Below are 13,374 nucleotides of genomic sequence, written 5' to 3' on the forward strand. Positions count from 1 at the left end.
TTCGATTGATCAATTTATACACCAAGTACCTGGGGCGGGGCGTCAGAACCTCTAGAAAATGGTCAGTGGCCAAAAAGTAAGTTCATCGCCCCTTCTTAAGATGGATCCCCCACAAATCCCCTGTTTCACAGTCAATTCATATCTTTCAAAATATTTTTCCTTTGTATTTATAAAATATCATGTCCTCCAAAAATCATAAGTCAACTGTAGCATTTATCGTAAAAATATCATAAATTCACAATACTCATTTAAAAAAACCATTCAACACGTATTATGACCCCTCGGGACACTTCCAGAACATTCGAACTACCCAGGATGTAAAATGACTATTTTACCTCTGGAACCCGAACTTCTCGTTTTTGACTTTTTCCTACATTTCTTGACTCGATCCTATCCCAAACCATCATATAACCCTATTTTTGTCTTCTATTAATTTTCATAAATGTAAACTCGCACCCTTAGATTTATTCCACTTAATCGCTAAACTGTAATTCTGTTTTGTAACCTGATTTAACTAAAAACTTAACAACTTTTTCCCGAACTCGAGACATGATTTTCTCGACCCTAGACTGCCCCTGTGAGCCACGATATAGCCCCCTGGAACCATAGCCAGCCTCTTCCCTCACCCCCAGCCAAACCGCACACTTTTCCCATGATTTGCGTTGTGGCCCAACTTTACCTCGAGCCACCTTCGACCAGCCCCTAGCTAGACCAACTCCAGCCCCTTACACACCGTTTTATGACCCTATTGGATTGCTCACAATCTAGCTCCCGCATACAGCCCACCATACGCCATCTATCTCACTTTCTCTCCCCGAAACCGTGCAACCTAGACTCCAACCGAGCCCTCAACGCTTCCCTATCATTCTACCCTTGTTTCTAACTACACTAGGACTCTCTAGGACCATGAATCTGAAAGGGGATTGATTATGGGTGTCCAGAATGCGCAACGGAAATTTTAAAAAATTTTACAAGAGAAAAACCAAGAACCCCTCACTAGTGTGTAGCAAATACAAAAACACAAACACAAACATACATAGGGTGTTTTTAGTGTTTTACCTATCAATCACAAGGATTGATGATGTCTCCAACTAAGTTGTTAAACAACATAGCTCTTCAATGGGTAGACAACTCTACAAGGTCCCCTTGAACACTTCTTGCTCAAAATCAAGCCCACCACCAACTAGCTAGAACCATCTTACAATTGCAATGGAAAATGCAAGACATTTTTCTTTGAAAATTTTGCTATCCTTTCATCAAATGAATAAGAAAATTTTTGGAAGAAATTTGAAGGGAATTTCGGCCAAGTGAAGAGAGGAGAGAAGAAGGGAAGTCTATTCTTAGTTCTTGAAAAAGTGAATGTGTATTCCAAAGGCATGATTGCCTTCAATTCAAAATTTGACTTCCAACCTTTCACCTCCCTAGCATGTTATTTATTTAGACTTGTAATATTATAAAGCCCATGGACTATTTTAATATCTCAAACACATTTGAGATAAATAAAATCTTACTTGCATTACTCAAGCCCATTAGTTGAATAATTATTTTTAATTGGGCTCTACAAGACCCATTAATTCAACACATGAATTAATTTAATTATGTGGACTCTACTAGGTCAACTAGTATTTAATTAATTCAACACTTGAATTAATTTAATTTAGTCCACAACAATGTTCATGAAAATCACAATTTTCAAATACATTATTTATTTGAGCCAACTTTTATTTTAGGAACACTTTCAAAAATTAAAAGTTACACTCCTCATAATCTTCTTATAGAAGACATACTTCTATTTTTCTTTGCACTTATAAACTCCTTTATAAGTCGTTCAACACATTGAACTATTTTTCTTCTCAACAGGATCTATAAAGTTAGAAGTTGTGTGGCCCTCAATGGTTCATTGGTACAACTAGCAGTGGGTTCACATCTCCATGTAATTCGGAACTAAACATGTCCTTATATGAGCATGCCCCAGTTGCTCCATTCATATTTATCAACTCCTTGATAATAAGAATTTCAGAACTCAAGTCTGATAGTACCCAACCAATCATGTTAAACTCTTATCAGCATCGCTTACATAATTCCCTAGGTATCAAATGATAGTGCCTGCAAGAACCATTTCGTTATGGTTAGCGTACGGTACGTTTCCTTCATCTCATATATCCCGACCGATTCGACAACTATTGGTATATCGAGAGTTGTCAAAGAATCGATACTATGTGTCATGTCGTAGTTGCATCGATGGTGTAATCTAAGAAACCCCTTTCTTAATTACCACTAATATTATGATCAGAGATTTCAAACTACATATACACGAGAACACATAGGATATCCATACCCAAAGGTAAGCGGTGAATCCTTGATTACAATCCATCGAATCCTATATGTTTCGACAAAACACCCAACCTTGCCACCTAATGACCCCATATGAGTTGGTAAACAAGTCAAAGAGCAATACTAGTATATAGAGTCTAAATGTTCTTGTAAATGTTGCAAACACCTTTACTAAATAAACAAGAATATCTATCTTTATCAAGCATAGAAATGAAAACAATGTTTTTCACCAAATCAGGTACAAACAAAACATCTCTTAAAATTAACTTAAAATCATTGTTCAATAATAAGTAAACATCTCCAACAGGAAGGTCTCACCTTCCCTAAGTCTTCTACTTCTTCCCATCACCTGCAAATCATTTAAGAGATGTGAGCCACAGCCAGTATCTAATACCCAAGAAGTAGAGTTAATTGAAATGTTTACTTCAATGTAGAACATACCATTTCCAGAACCTTTCTAGGCAAGATATTCTCTGCAGTTATGCCTCTGATGTCCAGGATTCTTGTAGTGATGACAAATATCAGCAGTCTTGTCAGCCTTAACTGGTATGGCTGCCACAACGGGACTCGGAGTTTTCCTCTTCAAGGGTACATTCTTCTTGGTATTAATTTTGAATCTGATTCAAAATGAGGGTTTTTAATTTTGAAAGGTTTCATCATTAATTTTATTTAAAAGCTCGCCATGTTTGATCGTATGTTTGCCAGATTCGTGCAACTTAGTTATTATAATAATAATAACGCACATACTCATTATTTATAATATATCATGCATATATTATAAACAATAAACTAACAAGGATGATAAATGGCTCCAATACTAATGGCCCGTGTGAGCTAAGCACGAGCCTAGGTCCTATCCTAAAAAATGCATGGGATGCAAATGCACAATTACATAAGCTTCCAATATTTACATGTCTTCGATCTTCATAATCATCAAGGCCCGCCATCTTCCAATCTTGGTCTTCCACTATACTAATATTTACAAATAAATATCCATGGCAAATAGGGATACATCTCATGGGGTGGGAACGGGCTATAAACCAAGCCAACTTATAAATTGATAATTATTACTATCATTCAACACAAAATATCCTAGCATATACCTATAAAATTGGGCTTGGGTTTTGATCATTCTTCATGCATAATATCGCATATCATACACCATCAATTAATTATCACAATAATCTATTGATCCAATATTATATGTCTTGATCCAATCACTAACCGCCACGATTATAAATTAAATCAAAAAAGTAAACAAATTAGTTTGTTTAGTTTCTATTTAATTTATTTATAACCGAATTTCTTGCAAATCATCATTTACTCTAAATAATTAAAGTCCAACTTCAATTATTTATTTTATGAGAAAATATATACAAATTTTGTAAATTTAAACTTAAGGGCCCAAAAAGACATTTTCACCAAAAATTATTTGGCTCATTTAAATTTCAGAAAATATGTCAATCATCTAATCGCCCAACAACTCAAGGACCATGACACTTTGATATTCTAAAACACTTTTGAAAACCCTAGTCATCATCGTCGTTGCCAGATATCCTTCTCCGGATTCCGGCCTACACAATTTTTTTTAATTAAAATAGTGGGGAGTTTTGGGCAGCCCCATTGGATGCCCTTGCTCCCCGAAATGGGCAATGGGGCTGCCCGAAATGGGCAGCAACATGCTCCCAAAATAGCCCCTCGAACCTGCCTTGATTTGTCGTGTCTAATTATCTCATGCGGTTAGAAATAGTCATCAATATGATATCATGTATTTGCTACAAAAAATGACCTAAGCTCTTGATACCACTTGAAAGGGGATCGATTATGGGTGCCAGGAATGCGCAACGGAAGTTTTAAAAAATTTTACAAGAGAAAAACCAAGCACCCCTCACTAGTGTGTAGCAAATACAAAAATACAAACACAAACTTACATAGGGTGTTTTTAGTGTGTTACCTATCAATCACAAGAATTGATGATGTCTCCAACTAAGTTGTTAAACAACTTATCTTTTCAATGGATAGACAACTCTACAAGCTTCCCTTGAACACTCCTTGCTCAAAATCAATTCCACCACCAACTAGCTAGAACCACCTTACAATTGCACTAGAAAATGCAAGACATTTTTCTTTGAAAATTTTGCTATCCTTTCATCAAATGAATAAGAAAATTTTTGGAAGAAATTTGAAGGGAATTTCGACCAAGTGAAGGGAGGAGAGAAGAAGGGAAGTCTATTCTTAGTTCTTGAAAAAGTGGATGTGTATTCCAAAGGCATGCTTGCCTTCAATTCAAAAGTTGACTTCCAACCTTTCACCTCCCTAGCATGTTATTTATTTGGGCTTGTAACATGTACAAAGCTCATGGACTATTTTAATAATTCAAATACATTTGAGATAAATAAAATCTTACTTGAATTTACTCAAGCCTTCTAGTTGAATAATTATTTTTAATTGGGCTCTACAAGACGCAATTAATTCAACACTTCAATTAATTTAATTATTTGAACTCTACAAGGTCCACTAGTGTTTAATTAATTTAACAATTGAATTATTTTAATTTAGTTCACAACAAAGTTCATGAAAATCACAATTTGCAAATACATTATTTATTTGAGCCAACTTTTATTTTAGGAACACTTTCAAAAATTAAAAGTTACATTCCCCATAATCTTCTTATATAAGTCATACTTCTATTTTTCTTTGCGTTTATAAACTCCTTTATAAGCCGTTCAACACATTGAACTACTTTTCTCCTTAACGGGATCTAGAAAGTTAGCACTTGTGTGACCTTCAATGTTCATTGATACGACTAGTAGTGGGTTCACATGTTTATGTGATTCGGGACTAAACACGTCCTTATATGAGCATACCTCTGTTGCTCTATTCTTATTTATCAACTCCTTGATAATAAGAACGTCAGAACTCAAGTCTGATAGTACCCAACCAATCATGTTAAACACCTAGAAGCATCAGTTACATGATTCCCTAGGAATCAAATGATAATGCCTGCAAGAACCATTCCATTATGGTTAGCATACAGTACGATCCCTTCATCTCATATATCATGTAGAGCCAAAAATCAGTACACGTAAAACTCATGCATTTATTTAATTGTTAAATTATTTATTTAAGTTTAAAATGATTTTTGAGATCCATGATTTATGAATTTACATTATTTTAAATTATTTATGTTTTTCTGATGCACGTTAAAATGTTTTCTTGAGTTTCATGTTCCAGGCGATTATTCGATGCGGGATTGAGGAAAAGAGAGCGACGATGATTCTGACGATTTTAAAATGTATTATTTTATTTTAAGTTAGGATTTGGGCATTTTAAATGATTTATTTAGTTTTTAGCATTTTAAAAGCCTAATTTAATTATTAAGTGATTGTATGAATTTTAAACTTTTTAAGATTTGTCACTTGTACATTTTATTTTAAATTAAGAGATTTTATAAAAGTTAGTAGGGGGTTAGCATTTTAATTATCATTTTAATTAGCATGTTAATTGGGTAATTAAGCAATTTTATACCCTTAATTAAATTAAAACTCACGCAAACACACTTCTGCACACACACACTCACGTTTACACACAAACATCAGCTCAGACTTTTGCCATCAAGAGCTGAGCAACCTCTTCCAGTCGTACAAATTTAGTCAGTTCAGTCAGCCGCCACACTGAAGCAAAATACTGCAGCTGACTAACCCTCAACAATTATCACTGAATTTGGAGAGAAGCTGAAAATGACAGTGATTTCAGCTCCTCTCACAATATTTGTCCGGCCCACAGTCCAACCTCCAGCACACCCAAAAGGTGTAATCATCATAGAGGTGGTGGACACAACCGGTTCAGCTCTGGATTTGCCTCATGCCCTAACTTATTCGACGGGCAAGGCAAAGCTAATTGAAGAATCGCGACCCAGCAATGCCATTCAGACTCAAATTGACCTCATTATGGAAGCCATTAATGAGAATGCAGAGCTGAAGATCGAGCATTATGATGAATGGATGAACTTCAGAACATTCACATTGGCGAAAGAACTGAAAGAGAAGAAATTTCTGAAGCAATTCATCTCTTTGGAATCAGCTGTCATGAAAGCTGTCAAAGCCACCACAGTCGCCCAACCCATGGAGAGAAGCTCATACTTCTTCGATCTTATGAGAATCAAGAGGCTGGCTGAGGTGACAGCTGAATTGAAGTCGAATTATGATCCAGCTAGTTCTACTGCCTATGAAGATAGAGAAGTTTTTCTACAACTGGACTCTGATCACATCTCCCTCCAAATGAAAGTTAAGAATTAGGAGATGGGACAGCAATTATAGTTTCCAGTACAGGCCAGCAGTTCTAGATCAGCTGAGGAAGAAATTCCAACTGAATCAGCTGAGGAGGACATTCCAACTGAAACAGCAGAGGAGAAGCTGACAGCTCCACCTGAATCCGAGTTAGTTGTAGTCCAGCCAGTTGAACTTGTTTCAGACATCCCTCCTCCACTCTCCACCGATGATCAACCCTCCTCATCCGTAGTTTTAATTATCCTACCAGTTTTTGAACCAACAACACAGCTGTCTACATATACTGAAGAATATATGACATTAGCAAATGTAGATGACCTGCTGCAGTCAGTCGTTGAGAATATTCAAATGGAATATAAAGATGATTCAACTGCTGATGATGTTGTTGAAACTAATGAAGATCAGTAAATGATATCAATAACAGAAGTAGAAGATCAAAATGAAGCAGTTCACTTGGTAACTGAACAAAATATTACTCCTTCAGTCCAGAAAACATCAGCCGCACCAGAATTGCCATCAACAAACCTGATGCTTCCTGAGATTTTATTTATGTATAAAGCCACTCTTCAGTTGTTCACTTCTCAAAAAGACTGCTAAGGCATCTAGCTCTGCAACTGATCAACTGGATTAGCCTCCCAGTCACTTAGTTCATGAAGCAACAGTAGAGGAACTTGCAGCAGATATAGGCCAAGATGTTGCCCCAAATCAGCTTACTGTAGTGGAATTTTCTCAAAAGTGAAAGGGAAAATAAAAGCTCCGACTGAAGTTTTCTTCCCTGAACTGCCACGAGCAGCTGATTTAATGTTGGACATTATCCTACACTGCTCTCTTCCGAAGAACTACTCAGCAACCGGATTGATTTGTTTCATACAAGTCTGTCTAAGAAGATTGATATAATGCAAAATCACCTGGCTGAGGTATCTGCACAAGTAAGTTCAGCATCATTTCTCTTTACTTGAGCGGCGGGTGTTGACAAAAAGGGAGAAGAGCAGGAGACAGAAGCAGCAAGGGCAAGCAGCAAGAAAAGAAGTGAACTGGACAAACCAACTGATAAAGGACCAGCTGGAAAAAGTCTAAGAAATAATCTAAGTGTCCTAAGTCAGTTGTTAGTTTGGAGAGTGTCTATTTTCTTTTCGAAATGTTTGTACGAATATGTACTTAACTCTTTCAAAATCAATAAATTGTTATTCTTGATTATGTACGAATCTAAACATTTTTTTTATCTACAATTAATTTTGTTGTCTATTTCCAATTGAAGAAATCTAAGTTTTGTCAAACACCAAAAAAAGAAAATTTTTTGGAATATTATAAGTTCCAGAGTTTGACAAGTTAATCTGTAAGAGAACTGAATATTTTAACTGATCGAACAAATCAAGTATTTTTGTAACTAAAGACTTCGTTTGAACTGAACTGAAAAAACCTTATCAACTGAAGTATTCATAAGTTGAAGTATCAGCAGACAGACTGACATGTCGTACTAAATTAGAACAGATGAAGCAGAACAAAATAGTCTGAATACCTCGTACTACTGTCAGATAAAGTAACTAGATGATGATTCAACGAATATTTGTCATTAAATGTATTCAATACGATTGTTGGGGTCGAAGACTATATATAGCTGATTGAATTAGTTGAAGAAGGTTGGTGAAATACACGAAACAATCAAAACAAAATCTTCAATCAGTTGCGATACATTTTCACGATTATTTTCTCACTTTACAGATTGCACATTCCGCTCTAAATTCATTGTATTTATTTGTAGCATTCAGGCTACCAGTTAGAGCGATTAAGTCTATTACTGTAAAAGTGTTGATAGACAATGAGTTTCATTTTGACAGTGTGTAAGACCACTTGAAGTGTATTATTACAATATATTGTAATATATCAAAGTCTTCTAGTAAAAACATATCATCGTGATAGAAGAAGTGATGTTCGGAGACTTCGACGTCTCCGAACATCATAAAAATTCGTGTGTTCATCTCAGTTATACTGTTAGTTTTACATTATATCATTCCTTAGTATTCTATCTATATTTCAGTCTATTTCTGCAATATTATCAGTTGACTGATTTATATCGACAAACAAGATTTCAGAATCAGTTCCTCCAAAGAACTGATTCATATTTTAAAAGGGAACAAAAATCCAGAGTATTTGTTCAACCCCCTTCTAGACACTCCCAACTATCTTAATCGATCATATCAAGGGATATAGCTAGTTGTGGGTTCACATCCTCAAGTGATTCAAAATAACATATATTTTTATTCGGACTTACTCTAATTAGTCTGATTCTTTTCATCAACACATTGATCAAGAATTTTAGAACTCATTTTTTATTGCACCTATCGGATCATGGTAAGAGCGTGTAGTAGCAAAGTCTTATGATCTCCTAGGTATAACTAATAGTGTCTGGAAGAACCTTAAGTTTCGGTTAGCGTATAGTACGGTCTTTTCAACTCATATATCATTATTGCATCTGCAAGCGTTGGTATATCAAGAGTTGCATATAAATTTGATAATGATGTAATGTATCTTTGAATACTAACAGTGATATGGTATGTGTAACTAAGAAACACCTTTCTCTAAAATACATTCCTAAAACACATTTCTTGCGCCGGCCAGAGACTCATTGCACTATTAGCTTATCAATTGACATAAGATATCTTTACCCGTAAGCAAACGGTGAATCTCATACTACAATGCATTTGCTCCCACGTATTTCGAAACTACACTCAACCTCGCCACCTGATGAACCTCAATAGAGTCGGTAACGGATCAAAGTGCATCCTTGTACGCAGAGCCTCTACATTGTCCCAAGTCAAATGACTAATAGTGTACAACCATAACCGCAATGAAACATGACGTTTAGATCACAGATACTAGTCTCGATTCAAGAGACTTTTATCAATATTTTAGACGGCTAAATTTACTTGGAATCTATTTAAAAATCGAAAAATATTATTAAAATAATTATTGTTTTACATTATAATCAATAAAGCTCAAGCCATAAATTGACTCATTGGACACCTACTCTAACACCCTGTTGGAGCATAAACTAACGCTTGTGTAACTTTCATAGAGAATGATATATACTTCGAGAGTTGTTGCGAATAAGTTTTCCAAATGTTTTTGTTCACGAGAATCTTGTCGAAGCGAACACATTCAGGTATATATAATCATCTTTTTGGTTCTTTACGTAAAAATTATAGTCTTAGCCCGCTATCTTAGTGACACCGCGTAAAGATTTGTGCAATGCAACATCTACGTTTCCAATAAAAAAATGACTAATATGGAAAGATATTAGACCAAAAATTAAATCCGACAAAAATACCAAAATTATCATTTTTCATGTTTTTTATGCATCCAATGATATGTGATGTGATCCTAGTGAAATGGATGAGCAGGGTCGGGTGCTCCACCGGATCGAATCAACAATTTATAGTGTTTGGGAATTTTGAGTGAGGATAATGGCTGTGATAGCACCTGCAAACAATTAAAAGAACTCGTGAATGGGCGCCGAAGGGGTGTCCGGCGTAGCCACTCAGATGCTAAATTCAGCAGGTTGAAGATGAACACAAGCAATATTTGAGAGAAAATATGTATAATGCCTAGGGTTCAAAGATTTTAGAATATATAAATGACATTAATACCTGCTATTTATAGTAAGAAAATGAGGTAGGTACCTCGATTCCAGTACCACCTACTAAGTATGGCAAGTCGGTTGCCCATACTCTAGCTTCTGATGGCTTCTAGGACACTCCAAGCCCAAGTTGTTCTGACATATTAGACGGTCTGTATCAATCATACTCGAGTGTGGTTCAATTCTCGAGGTAGCCCGGGTAGTCGATTACCCGGGTATTTGGATGAGAGCCCGGGCTGTGATGACTGCCCGGGAAGAGGAGAAAGTGCTCGGGTTCTTGATGGTACCCGGGTCATCGCTGAAATGACCCGGATCCTTATGGGAGTATCACCACGCATCCCTAAAATAGTCGGGCTAGAGCTTGACTCGTTGTCCCGATCAGTCATACTTGTAATTTTGTTGAAATATAACTCAGAGTGAATAAGATTATCGGGTCTTCAAATATTTCACATATGAAATGGGATACCGGGATCTGATACAACCCGGGTTAAGATGCAAGAAATATAACACCTCTTTCTGAGAAAAATATATCCTTCATTATATCTTCAATCAATCAATTACATCTGTTAGGCATAATACCGCTTTAAATTAAATACATTCCAAGGCCTCTTGAGAGAGCGTCCTTGTGTATCCTCTAGCTAAAAAGATCCCGAGCTGACCCTCCAGGTAATTTTATAAGGTCCTTCCCACCGAGCTTCCAGCTTCCCAACATCCCCAGCAGGGTTGACTTTCTTCATGACTAGATCCCCTACTTGGAAGTCTCGGATTCGGACCTTTTTTTATATGATCTCATAACCTGGCTCCTGTATGCCTCCATGCGAATGAATGCCCAGTCTCTTTTTTCTTCCACCAAATCCAACTCCATAGCCCGGGCCTGATCATTGTTGTCCGGGTAAGATTCTACCCGGGAAGAAGTTTGCCCGATCTCAACTGGAAGGACTGCTTCAGAACCATATACCAGATTGAAAGGAGTTTCTTGAGTAGGTGCCCAGGGAGTAGTTCTGTAAGCCCAAAGAACACTGGGTAATTCTTCCACCCAATCCTTTCCTTTGCCTTGTAGCCTTGTCTTCAGTGCTTGTACAATAATTCTATTGACAACTTCTATCTGGCCACTAGCTTGAGGATATGCAATAGAGGTAAAATATTGAGTGATCTTCATTTCCTTGCATCATGACGTAATTACTTTGCCCTGAAACTGTCTCCCATTGTCCGAGATCAATCTTCTAGGCACTCCAAACCGGCATACAATATTTTTCCATAGAAATTTCAATACCTCCTGCTCAGTGATTTTTGCCAAGGGCTCAGCTTCTACCCACTTGGAAAAGTAATCAACAGCTACTAACAAGAATTTTTTCTAAGCCCGTGCAATCGAGAAAGGACCCACAATATCCATGCCCCATTGATCAAAAGGGAAAGATGCCCAAATGGGCTTCATGAGAGTGGCCAAGCTGTGCTTAAAATTCGAATGATGTTGACAGCCCCCACAAGCTTGGACCACTCGAGCAGCATCTTGACTTAAAGTTGGCCACTAGAAACCAGCAAGCATTGCTTTCCGGGCCAAAGACATTCCTCCGAGGTGCTCGGCACAACATCCTTCATGAATCTCTCGGAGGACATAATCCACCTCTTTTTCAGGTAAGCATTTTAAAAGAGGTCCGTGGAACGATCTCCTGTACAAAATATTATTTAAGGGAACAAACCTGGGAGATTGTCTCTTAGTTTTCTGAGCTCGGGCTCTGTCCTCGGGTAGTTCATTATTTATGATGAAGTTGATCATAGGTGTCATCCAGGAGTCCTCGGGTTCTGGTAACATTTCTTCCTCAGTAGAAAGGATCAGCCGAGATGCATGCAAGATTTCCCGAGTACTAACTTCTGACAAAAAAGCAGCCATTTTTGCCAGAGCATCTGCCTCGCTATTCTTCTCCCGGGGTATTTGTTCAATACCCCAATCCGCAAAAACTTCTGCTCGGGCTTTGATGAGCTGTAAATACTTTAGCATCCTATCATCCTTAGCTTCATACACGCCCTTTATCTGCTGAGTAATGAGTTGCGAATCAGAATATAGAATAATCCGGGAAGCCTCGTCTTCTCGGGCAGCTTGAATACCAGCTAGAACAGCTTCGTATTCGGCCTCATTGTTGGTTACTCGGGAGTCAATCCTCAGTGATAGTTTAATCTTTTCTCCCGGGAGAGATATTATCACAACCCCTACTCCACACCCGGCAAGGCTAGATGCCCCATCCAAGAATATTCTCCATACTTCCTCCTCATTGGGTTGGACCATCTCGGATAAAAAATCTGACAGAACTTGTGCTTTGATGGCAACCCGGGGTTTGTATTCAATGTCATACTCCCCCAACTCCACTGTCCACTTGATCATTCGATCGGATACTTCAGAGTGAGTCATGATCCTGCCGAGAGGACTATTGGTAAGAACAATGATTTGATGTGACAGGAAATAGGGCCTTAGCTTCCGGGCGGTCATGATCAAGGCCAAAGCAATTTTCTCCACTCCACTGTATCGGAGCTCGGGTCTCTTTAGAGCATGGCTGACATAATAGACAGGCTTTTGATCAGAGCCTTCTTCTTTTATCATAACTGAGCTGACAGCATACTCTGTAGTGGACAGATAAACAAATAATTTCTCCCCGGGCTCCGGCTTCACCAATACAGGAAGCTCTGCAAGATGAATCTTCAAGTCCTGGAAGGCCTGTTCACATTTATCATCCCATCCAAATTGCTGGCCCTTCCTCAAGACTTGAAAGAAAGGATAACTCCTGTGCGCTGATCGAGAAATAAATCGAGAGAGGGAAGCAATCCTCCCGGTCAGCTTCTGTACTTCTTTGACAGATCGGGGAGATGGCATGCACAACACAGATTTGACTTTCTCCTGATTCACATCGATCCCCCTATCGTCACTATGAATCCCAAGAATTCGCCACTCTTTACGCCAAAGATGCACTTGGCAGGGTTAAGCTTGATCCCGTACCGCATGAGAGTGGCAAAAGTTTCTTCCAGATCAACAATAAAGCTTGCAACCTCCCAGGTCTTGCCCAGAATATCATCCACATAGACTTCCACATTTCGCCTCAGCTGCTTCTCGAAGACTTTGTT

The 13,374-nt window shown here is 37.8% G+C and overlaps 1 protein-coding gene across 1 annotated transcript; it reads right to left on the reverse strand.

Annotated features, from left to right (window-relative positions):
• Nucleotides 1–11,788: 11,788 nt before the first annotated feature.
• Nucleotides 11,789–13,126, reverse strand: LOC142538637 (uncharacterized). Its single transcript, XM_075643951.1, has one exon. It carries the CDS (start codon nucleotides 13,124–13,126, stop codon nucleotides 11,789–11,791), a length of 1,338 nt encoding a protein of 445 aa, XP_075500066.1.
• Nucleotides 13,127–13,374: the final 248 nt, after the last annotated feature.

This window comes from Primulina tabacum, chromosome 3, assembly GCF_025594145.1.
Source record: "Primulina tabacum isolate GXHZ01 chromosome 3, ASM2559414v2, whole genome shotgun sequence".
Classification (NCBI taxonomy): Eukaryota; Viridiplantae; Streptophyta; class Magnoliopsida; order Lamiales; family Gesneriaceae; genus Primulina; species Primulina tabacum.

Bases quoted from the DNA above. Each gene is read 5' to 3' on its own strand.
- LOC142538637 (XM_075643951.1), bottom strand. From the start codon at position 13,126: ATGCCATCTCCCCGATCTGTCAAAGAAGTACAGAAGCTGACCGGGAGG.